This window comes from Xiphias gladius, chromosome 9 (genome assembly GCF_016859285.1).
Source record: "Xiphias gladius isolate SHS-SW01 ecotype Sanya breed wild chromosome 9, ASM1685928v1, whole genome shotgun sequence".
Taxonomy (NCBI): Eukaryota; Metazoa; Chordata; class Actinopteri; order Istiophoriformes; family Xiphiidae; genus Xiphias; species Xiphias gladius.
Genome location: NC_053408.1, coordinates 8551834 through 8563327, shown reverse-complemented (window position 1 = coordinate 8563327; position 11494 = coordinate 8551834). Strand labels below are relative to the sequence as shown.

Below are 11494 nucleotides of genomic sequence, written 5' to 3'. Positions count from 1 at the left end.
CGCTCGCAGCGGCTCACGTGCCGCAGCACACTCCCGATGGGTCCCACGCTTCAGAGGAAAAAAAAAAAAAAAAAAATTCTCCACACTTCAAGTCCAGAGGGGCGGCAGAGTGCGGGGGCGTCATCCGGCTTCCAGGAGAACGGAGGATGTTGCTCCCTGTCAATCTGATGAAGCAGACTTGATTTGTAAAGATATTTGAGCAAAGCATGAGGAGGATGAGACACTGCTGGAATGCAATGGCGGTTCAAAGCAGTGAAACCAGACTTGACCACCTTAAAGTGAATGAATTTGTCTTTTGTCAGACAGTGTGATTGAAAATTAAACGAGCCACAGTGATAAATGAATCATCGACGGATGCGTTTGTGTCAACATGTATTTTTTTTTGTTTGTTTTTTTTTTTCAACGATTTTTGAAAATTCAAATGCGTGCTTCCTGACAAGATACTGTGCTTGCTCTTTTGAGCAGTGCGTTTTTGTTTTGCCATGTGTTTGTTTTTATGACACTGCTGTCCTCTTGGCGAGTTTTCCCTTGAAAAGAAAAAAAGAAAAAAAAAAAAAAAAAAGAAAAAGCACCTTGAATACACCGGTCAACGATGACATCATTTAATAACATTATTGAAATTCAGAAGAAAAAAAAAATATTTATTAAAAAATATTCTTCAAAGTCCAAGAGATTAACAAAGGAAATCAATCTACACATGTTACAGATGTGTCATTTACTGTTAAACCTGCCTCGGCAGCGATAAGTTTGGATTATGTGCAGAGAAGGAAACTCTCTGGGAAATCAATGCCATTTTCTGCTTCTAGTAAGATCCGCACTTGGCTCTTATCAATGTTCTCTGTCTCTCACGGTTTCTCAGAGGATGACGGGGGAGAGGTGAAGAACCGCACGCACGGTGCAGTGTGTGCGGAGGGCTGATGCCTCAAGAGCGCATCACAGGACGACAAAACCCCACTGCAAGACGCAGTGCCAGAATAGAGCAGCTTTGGCACGAGAGCCCGTTTCCTGTAGTTCGTAGGAAAAGGGGGGGGGGACGTCGACCGCGCGAATCCCCAAGCGCACTTCTTGTCATGCCGGGATCCTCCTGATCCTCCTCGCTGGCTCGCGCACAGAGACAATGTAGTGGAGAGAAGAAGGGGGTCTCCACCGGTGGAGAGATCTGGGGATGCGTGGACACGGTTATGGGTGATTGACGCAGAACAAGAATGGGTATGTGCGCCAAAAGTGGGGATAAGTGAGTTTCGGGGCCCACAGGATGGACACTGCGGAGGTAATTCTCTCTGTGTTGGTGGTTGTGATTATTATAGTGTCGTTGCTGTCCAACGTCCTGGTGCTGATCTGCTTTCTGTACAACCCGGAGATCCGCAAGCAGGTCCCCGGTCTGTTCAACCTCAACCTCACCTTCTGCAACCTGTTGCTGACCGTGTCCAACATGCCGCTCACTTTGGTGGGACTTGTCAGTAAGGCTCAGCCGGGAGGAGACGGCTTCTGCCAGATCGTGGGCTTCCTGGAGACCTTCCTGTCCACCAACTCGATGCTGAGCATGGCAGCGCTGAGCATCGACAGGTGGATCGCGGTGGTGTTCCCGCTGAGGTATCACTCCAAAATGCGCCATAAAGACGCGGCTTTTGTGCTCGGGTACACGTGGGCGCACTCCATGTCCTTCTCCACGGTGGCCACCTGCCTCTCCTGGGTGGGATACCACCGGATTTACGCGTCCTGCACCCTGTCCAACCCCAGGGCGAGCGGTCGGACCCAGTTTGTTATCTTCACCGTCTTTTTCCACTCCTTCACCTTTCTCTTGTCTTTTATAGTGTTATGTGTCACATACCTCAAAGTGCTTAAGGTGGCAAGGTTTCACTGTAAGAGGATCGACGTTATTACAATGCAAACTTTGGTGCTGCTGGTGGATATACACCCCAGGTGAGTTCCCTTCAACTCATTGTTCCCTTTTGTATTACACCTGCACAGGGCACCTCTTACTACTAATCCTATAGCTTTCTGCACTGTGGTTTTGCATTGGAAGGGCATATAATAGGGCAATGTCAAGATTCTTCAGTGAGAAGAGGAAAAAGAACAAATTGTACAAACCAACCCTCTGATCAAAAAGGGAGGGGGGGGGGGCACCTGTCCCTGGGAGCAATACGTGTGGTTGGTGCCATCATTCCTCTTCATGTTGATTTTGCAACCTGAAATGACACTGTTCTGTATCTGGGTCAGGACAAAACAGTGCAGGTCACGATGCTTTGCGCTGACATTTGAATTTTGTACTCAGTATTCAGAAGGGTCGTAAAATCCGATTAAACTGAAATGTCATACAAAGTGATTGCTTTACTCTACCTCCATACAGAGTGGCTAAAAAACAATATGTAGTGAGTGTGTGTTTGTGTGTGTGTCCCTGTGTAAGAGACTGTAGATCACGGCTACTTTCTATTGGGTGCATACTGGTGCTCTAACTCCTGGCTCTCTCTTTACTCACGCTGATGATCTCAATTTCACAAAGTATTACACAAAGCAGTGTGTCATCATGACATCACAGCCGTGGTGCATTCAGGGTCACGCCCTCAGGCACGTGTGCACACATGTTGAAATTGTTATTCAGGGTAGCGGGGGTCCTCACTTTGTATTACAAAAGTTTTGGGATAAATCAGTTGTTTTACATCATCGCAGCCTCCGATGGCTCCCTCACTATTTAAACCCTGCAGAGCAGAAATGGACAGAAGTACGCCCACTCCTCGCTGTCTTTTATGAGATTTCTAGAGACACTTTGTGGTCCTCCCTGGGTGTGTCCCACTGATTATAACCCCATTAAACACTGTTCCATGTAGTGTTCGCCAGCGTTGCCTGGAGGAGCAGAAGAGGCGACGACAGAGAGCGACGAGGAAGATCAGCACCTTCATTGGAACCTTCATGCTCTGCTTCGCTCCCTATGTGATCACAAGGTGAGGGCCGGAGGGAGCGAGGGGGGGGAAACCAGGCTGGCAGACACTGCGGGTGTACGCAGCCCTTTTGTTTTGCTGGTATTCCCCAAACCTCCCACCTCTCCTGTCATCTGCCCCCACATCCTCCTGTCTGCCTTGTCTCTGCTTCCTCTCCACACCGGCCAGAGCTAGAAGATGAGATTGGCTGACCTTGTGATAAGTAATATGCCTCTGCTCTGCTGTTGCTGCTGCATTAGCACTTTTCTCTTCGGGTTCATCGGGTGCATCTCAGTTAGTTAGGTAGCACCCATAAAGAGTTAGAAACATACAGTAAGTGTGTGATGTGTAAGTGGATATGTGTGTTTTAATTTTGTAAATTATACAAAGGAGATGAGAATATCAAAACAAATAGTGTGTGGGGAGGGGAAAGAAACCCATGAAAGGCTTATTCATTGCTCCTTTGTTAGTGCAGTATTGGATATATCCAAGATATGTGTAGAATACATACAAAACACACAAAAACAAAATTAGAAGTAAACAAATTCAAAAGCTACCATGCTTTGTAAGACAAGCGACAAACGTCAGCTCTTCTACATTACCAAAAAAAAAAAAAAAAAAGCCACTTTCACTCTCACTTTGTTTTGTGATTTTAACAAAGAGATAGTTCCTGTGAGTAGTCCTCGTTTTTCCTGAAGATTAGATTAAATTAACAGGGACACTGTTTCTGGAAGAAGATGTTGCTGTACAAAATTTTTAATGTCTTTTTTTCAACGTCGTGAGCGTCTCAGTCCATTCACCTGCATTGTATTTGGGTGGGGGCAGAGATCTCAGAGATTGTTAGGCCTATCTCAAAACCTGGACACAGAAAAACTAAATTATCTGCTTGGCTGGGTACCGATAAATGAGTAAGTTACTGAGTGAGGCAGAAAATATATCTGTGCCCCATACTACATACCGCTGGAAAAATGACAAATTAAAACATACTCCAAACATGTACATTATTGAAAATATTGTAGATGGAAACTGTTCTCCTACAATGCAATGCCACAAAAGAAATGGAGGAGCTGCTCACAGCCGGAAAAAAAAAATCTTAAGCTAATTCTGGCAGGTAGTGAAACATCTCAAATACCACATCAGAAAACAGAAAAATATCTATTCTGGAAAAACATTCTCCTGCCTCTTTTCAAGTTTAGTTGGCAGTGGCCTTGCAAAGTCACAGTTTGATTGACATCTAATGTCACAAGTGTCATTATCTGTTAGTGTAATACAATTAAGTATATTGATTTAGACGGTACTGTAAAGAACTGGCCCTTTAAGACATCATTTTAACCAAACACAAAAAAGCTTCCTTAAATTAGTACCCTCATATCTTACTTCAAATTTAGCTCTACTAGTAAAAGACGCTGGGGGGATGAAGATGAAGATTAGATGATTGTCTGACAGGACATAAAAAAGCCCAGAAGATTTTGCTCTCTGAATATCATCTTGTAAATATTGCACATTAACATCTTTAATTAAGATCTTAAACAGGAAGAAATTGGACTTCTTGAATTGAAACCAGGTTGCCCCCCCCCCAAAAAAAGGGGAGGGGGGCTTTGTCACTGAGTTTTTCACCCACTCGGACCACGGACTACAGTTTGTTCTGTTATCAGTAAGCTGGCAGTTATGAATGGCCACAGCGGCACTGTACATTCCCTGACCCTGCAAACGGCAGTTAACTAATTACAATCTGAATATATTACGCTAAAAGCTCCTCCGCTGCCTCTTTGGTGCTCATGTGTTGTCAGGGTCATTACGTGGACGGCGAAAAACCCGGCTGTGCGTTGTGGCGGCTGACTTAACCTCCTGTTCGCTCCGGTGCTGTGGAGTGTGCGGGCAAATGCCAGTGATGGCTACTGGCCCTTGTAGGGCCAGTGTTAATGTGCTGACAGAGCTCGAATGTGGACAGAGTAATCATACAGAGTGCGAGAGCGGAGGCTTGGCGATTTTTTTTTTTTTTTTTTTTTACACCTTTTGTGACACCACATAGGATAAAATATTTTAACACTTGATAAAAAATTTGTGTGAAAGCACCAATTTTATGCCTCAATGAGCATCAGATGAGACTTTGAGACGCAGACAACAGGCGAGACTGTAAATCTTATTAGGTGACCCTTTAAATCAAATATACAGTATTGTACCTATACATGAGGTTTTTCTTCCCCAGACTGCTGGAAGAACTCGCTGTCCTCTGTCCTTTAAGGTTTTCTGCTGAGCCCTCAGTCTATTACTGTACTAAATAACAACCAAAGTTAATTGGCTCGTTTCCAGCCACTCATTACTGCTTAGACAGGTCTGCTTTATTCTTCCAGTGGCTCTGCCTTTGCCTTTTCTAACAGGGAATGCTGGCTGCAAATGAGAAATGGGGTGAAAAGTAGCCTCACACACTAAATCCACACACATCAGAGAAAGAAGGGGGAAACTCTCCGTGTAGGTTCACTTGACAGCTGCCTATATTTTATCTTGTGGGTGACTGCAAACAATAACATGATACAGAATATTTCTAAGGTGACCCATATGCAGAAATAAATACTGGTTCTTTACGTAATTACACAGTAGTAAAGGAGCACCCTGCTTCCAGCAAAAAAAAAAAAGAAAAAGAAAAAGAAAAAAGAGATGATGTTTTGTATGACCATGCCTTGCAAATGTGTTTCTATTTCTGCATAATAAGCTTAGGGCATGCATGTCTTTTCCAGCATGTTGAGTTGCCTTTCCACTACACTCCCTTCTCTCACAACCCTCTCTTGATGCTCGCCCGCAGGATCGTGGAGTTGTTTCCAGCGGTGCCTATCAATCCTCACTGGGGAATTGTCTCCAAGTGCTTAGCTTATAGCAAGGCGGCCTGCGACCCCTTCGTGTACTCCCTGCTTCGACGTCAGTACAAGAAGACGTGCACTGACATCATCAACAGGCTGCTGAAGCGTAGCTCCATGAACACGTCCGGGCGCGGACACGAGGGCCAAGGCAACAGCATACCGACGGTAGAGTGACAGAGAGTGGAATGATGGGATACGGTCTGAGGGTTGACCTGGCAACCGTTGGGGAAACATGAAGCTGATAATTCGTCAATGAAAGAGAGGACAAATGTTGGTTGTTGCTGTCCACGTCTGCCTGAATTTGGTGTGATATGCCAAGAAAAGAAAAAAAAAAGAAAAAAAAAGAGCTACGACAGACAAGGGCAAATCCCCGCACAGGAATACCACTGTGCTTGCATACTGCGTGCCCAGAACAGCAGATCAGTGCAGTGAACTTGCTGTGAGGACATTCAACAATGGCAGATTTCACATCCATCTGGGGAGACAGATGTGCTCACCCAAGAAGAACGGCCAGTTCATAACCTCATTATTTTAACTAGAGTAGCTTTCACCCTGACATAGAACATATTGATTTTGCAGTATATGTTTGTTTTGACATTGCTGTAGTATCTGTTCATATTATCTTTAAAAGAGATGGGAATGGCTGTATGTCTGTTTTAGTCTGTGCAAAGTGTTTGCAAGTGACAAGTTAATACGTTCATACTGAAAATTAGCCTAATCGAAAAGAAATGTATGTTGTATTCCCTAATTGTAGGCTATAAAAGATGAAAACATACAGGACAGCAGATATTGCCGCTGCACAGTCCGGCCCCGGTTTTTTCAGAATTTATCGGGTGAAACACACTACCAATTAAATTCATTCTTAGGCTACTTTTATTTTTTAGTACATTGCGTTGCAGTATAAAGGCAAATGGAGGGAAAAAGCAAGATTATGTGTTTCATGTGCATAAACACATTACCATCGTTTGTGCTTTCAGTACACTTTTTGAAGGACTTACTGACAAGGCCAAGCAGAGTTTTAATGGGAAACATGGGGCTTCAAAAAAGGCTGCCTTTGCTGTCATGACTGACGTGTGCCCCTCAGGTTGTTTAGTCAAGTGGAGCGTGACCGACTGTGCTTGCCGGGGTTGTTATTGAGAGAGGAGTAATCTACAGAGACTGCTTCATGCTTTCTCACACTTTTGGGCAGGAAGGACAGGAAAGGGAAATGTACATGATGTCTTTATTTAACTTTAGCAAAGTGATCACATGAATTCTAATGACATCCTGTGATATTCAATAGCAATGACAGCCGTCCGTGCAAGGATACAAACAGTTTTTACAACAAAGCAGCTCTGGAAGCAGGAATAATCTTTTTGCTTAAGTCCGTGGTAGAGCTACAGAAATAGTCTCTGCTTTCTGTTTCTACACATCTAACACCCATTGAATGTGTACCTTCAATATTTCTGACAGGCCCTTGAAGGCAGCACCTAATAAGTTTGGGAAACCTTGAAGACTAAGAAATCAAAATTGTTGCAGATTGATTTTCTGTCGTCTAATCGGTTAATTGACTAAATGTTTCAGCTCTAAAAATTTCCCACGGAAACATTAATTTCAAGGTTTACATTAATAACAGTAAATTGCAGGGGGGGTCATCACCTAAGAGGGGATTTTAAAAAAAAATCACTGCTTGTTTTTATTTTGCATTCAGGGCATCCCATCATTTATTTAAAACAAAGATCAGCACCCGTTTGAATTGATGCTGGATAGTGTAAAGTGGTACATCAGGGAATAAATATCACTTCAGTCTATGAAACAAAAATTTCAGAGTGGAAACCGTAAAGTACTGTAGACTGGTTATTGGTCAAGCAAGTTAATTCAGTGAACTAGAAGGATTAGACCCATTTAAATTATTTCGCTTCCAGAGCAGCTTTGCCCCCGTGAAACGCTTACATAACTAAATCTCCTGCTTTATAGTTCGAAGTATCCATCGAAATCGAAATGATGACATTTATGATATTTTTAAGAAAGATACATGGCAACCAATAATCCATGTATATGGTTTTAACGAGATGGATCGCTACAGACGGATGGCAGTACCACACTTTTATGTGCACATCGAATAGATGCATTTTCTGTATATTAATTTAGTCATATTGCTTGAACTATACAGTTATTTCCAGGCAATTCTTGAAGACAGGTCATGAGCCCTCTTGACTGACAAAGTGTTATCTTACCCACTGTATGTTGTCCACTTTTTTTTCTGTATCAGAAGACAGGCAGCTCTGTATCAGAGGGCTTTTGACTGGGCTCCACTTAGAGGTGACAACGCTGTACACAAAGTTGCTTCAGCGCCTTAGTTCAGGAAACAGAGAATACAGAATAATATGTATTGTGAAAGTTTATTTTACAGATTTCCCGCCTACGCTCAGTGTCGAGTTGGGATTTTCAATGGATTTGGGCACAGTGCATTTAGACTGTACATGCGGGGGGCGGCATTAGTGAGATACTGTATGCATCTACAGTTAGGACACACACAGTGCCAAAAATATAAATGACGACCAGTGAGCCAAATGTTAGTAGCCTCAGTTCACTTTCTGAAAACATAAGGTAAAATCGATTTTTAAAAAAATGTAATTACTAATTAAAACATATTCTGTTCTATTTAGTGTCCATGAGTTTAAGGATTTATGATAATAGAGAGGAGAAATGGTTGTTTTGGATTTATGATGCACTGCGTAGTACTGGATGGCACCCCAAGAAATCTGATGCCTTAAATTCTGTGATACATGGTGGTTTAGAGTCTTTCCATTCACAATGGCATTTGGATATCTTGAACAATATACACAGAATAAATCATTGCCTTATTCAGCTCCATTCAATAACATGACCTAGGATCTGCCACTGTATGTCTGAACCACAACTCAGCTTCCCATGGTAACGTCTCGCTGATGTCTTGCACTGATGTAGAGTAGCTAATTTTCTCATAAACGACAACTATGGTTATTGGTGAAAAACAAGCTAGAGATGAAATTATATGTGTTGCCAGGTTTGGATAAATGACAAAGTATTTTTGTGTCTTTTTGATATATGTACATGTAATTTACATGTATGACGACACTGTATTTGTTGGAGTGTTACAGAATGTGCTGCTTCCAATGCAAAGTAAGTTTTAACCCTTGTTGATAGCTGACAGTGAAGTGAGTGTAACATACCTCAATCCTGTTATGGCGACTGACTCGGTGGCCTGAAGTGTTTTGTTATGTACCCCCTAATTTATTAAACCTTGGCACAATGTTACTGCTGCTAAAGCTGGCTAAGATGACAAACTGATGATGACGGTGGGGATGTGATGACAGGTGATGGTGATGGTGATGATGATGATGATGATGATGATGATGATGACAGCGATAACTGCTGTTTCATTTCTGTTGATGGTAAGTTGAGAATATCTGGTCGTAATTGCAACGTCGGAGAAAATGAGGAGAAGATGATGGTTTCAGATTTTGAACATGATGATTAAACTAAACTGTAGACTTTACCAAAATGGTGTAGTACTGTTTAGGCAAAAAAAAACAAAAAAAAAAAACAAATTGTGTCAGTTTTCTAAATTTTTTCTGAGTATTTAACAACTACAGTACATCTTCCATGAGGCTTTGAGTGTTTGCCATCGGCTAAAAAAAACATGGAATATGTTGTGAACGAATGGTGACAAAACTACTGTTGTTTCACTTCGGCTAAAATGAGTAAACACCCAAATAACCGCATCAGCCATAATCACATCTTTTTTGTATCCACAGCAATTTGGACTGTTTCCACCTGCAGTCGGTTTGAGCCAGAGGGGAAGCGATTTTTCACTTCACACCACAGTGCAAGTGGTAATGAAACAACATCAGCCGCTGACTGAGGCGGCCTCAGTTGTAAATGACTGAGATTCTGTTCACTTATTCACACACCCAGGAGCCAGTGGTTATCTTCAGGTGGGTGGCACTGACCGGAACACGCGGCTTAGTCGTGGTTGGGCTCAACCCACCCGGTCAACTGACCCCCCCCCCCCGAGTGAGAAATAAACCACAACTCAAAGTGAAAAGTGGACACCTCACTCTGTAAAACACAGGAATGTTTTTTCTCTTCATAACCCCTTCGACTTTGAACCACGACTCAAAAGAGGTTAAAAAAGATTTAAAAAAGAGAAAGTCAGAGTCCCTACATATTTGTCATGAAGCCCGTGTTTTTTTTTTTGGTTATTTGACTGAAACAACATATGCGAAATCTGTGTGTAAAGCTATACTAATACTTTCAAGTGATTCAGTACAGTGGTGCAGTGAAGGTTAATTTTCTTTTTAAATGCGTAAAAAAAAAAAGGGTGCAATAACATCTCTTTTGACAGGTATTTGGAAAGCGTCAAAACAAAAAATAAAGGTTATGAAAAGGCCAGGAATGGCAAAGAATGAACGTTGTGTTTGTTGACTTTTTCTGCTGCAAACCACAAAGACATCGACATGCACCAAAAGACTCAGCAAAGGGTCCCCTCAAGACAAGGCGGTCTCTTTGTTTAAGAATGCTGCTTTGTGTTTCATCCAAAAATCCAAAAAGCCCAACAAGCTTCACCTTGGCTTTTGCCGCCACATCTGAATGACATGTAGGTGACTTTGTGGAAACTCTCAATGAGGATCCAGCATGACTCTTTCATATATCAATAGACATTAAGCATGTGGTGCTTATTATTCCACTTGTATTCTTGTTTCTCCCCCCTATGTCACCATGTGCTTTCTGTTTGACTGTGTATACTAGAAAATGCGATGCACATTGTCACTGTGCTGTTATGTCTTGGGTGTAGCTGCTGCTCAGTGTCCTTACTGATTGATGCTTGGGTTTTATTTGTTTGTTTGTTTGTTTTTTTTTCTCAGGACATCTGAATAACAGATTTTAATGAAACTTAGGAGAAAGTTGTGCTTGCTAGTTTTTTGCAGTTTACAGCAGATCAGGATCCTGTAGCGCCCCCACCCGCAGGCATTTTCATTTGTGCTTGTGCTTTCCTGACATTTACCTCCTGTTAGTTTTTTTTGCATCTTCCACTCATTTTCTCAGTTTGAACAAAAAGTTAAAAAAAAACTGTGTGAGTGTGCAAGGCCATGTACTGTATTTGGATAAGTCTAAAAATCAATGTATTTGATATCTTTTATGTTTTTCTATATTTAGTTGTGTATCGGGGATCCCTAAACATTTTGTTAAAAGAATTAGTAATAAGTCACTGTAATTATTTTCCTGCCGATTCCATACTATCTACAAAACCTCCCACTATCGCATTTTACTATACCCAGAGCTCCTGCGTGGACCAGCTGTGTGTGATGACTCCACCCACGGTGTGTGTCTTTCCCGTGTGCTCCGCTCCGCTCCTCTTCTGCAGGCTGCTGGTCTGTGGAGTTAGTTTGTTACCTGGACCTACGACATCTGGGCTGTGGCTGCTACAGTTTAAAAAGGGCAGTCCCCTCCTCTCTTTAGTTCCTGGCAGCCTCCCACATAACACCAAAGTTTTACTCACCTGTACTACACACAGACACACACACACACTGCTGATCTGTGCCTTATGCACATGCCTTATGGTTTGGGTTTTTGATGATTATTAGATTACCTTCATTCTAATTCTGTCTGTGTCTCCTATTTTGAGCCAGACAGTAACAGGCAGTGGTTAATTACATTTTAGGGATCATTAGGGGTAATTTGTTGTAGAGATTA

The 11494-nt window shown here is 42.3% G+C and overlaps 1 protein-coding gene across 1 annotated transcript; it reads left to right on the top strand.

Annotated features, from left to right (window-relative positions):
• The first annotated feature begins 1066 nt into the window (after positions 1-1066).
• Positions 1067-7261, top strand: LOC120794866 (G-protein coupled receptor 26-like). The gene is made up of 3 exons (XM_040136259.1): positions 1067-1923; positions 2829-2942; positions 5722-7261. The coding sequence occupies exons 1-3, from the start codon at positions 1256-1258 to the stop codon at positions 5948-5950; spliced, it is 1011 nt and encodes a 336-aa protein (XP_039992193.1). The 5' UTR covers positions 1067-1255; the 3' UTR covers positions 5951-7261.
• Positions 7262-11494: the final 4233 nt, after the last annotated feature.

Bases quoted from the DNA above. Each gene is read 5' to 3' on its own strand.
- LOC120794866 (XM_040136259.1), top strand. From the start codon at position 1,256: ATGGACACTGCGGAGGTAATTCTCTCTGTGTTGGTGGTTGTGATTATT. The intron at 1,924-2,828 runs GTGAGTTCCCTT...TGTTCCATGTAG, and splicing joins CTGGTGGATATACACCCCAG to TGTTCGCCAGCGTTGCCTGG. The intron at 2,943-5,721 runs GTGAGGGCCGGA...GCTCGCCCGCAG, and splicing joins GCTCCCTATGTGATCACAAG to GATCGTGGAGTTGTTTCCAG.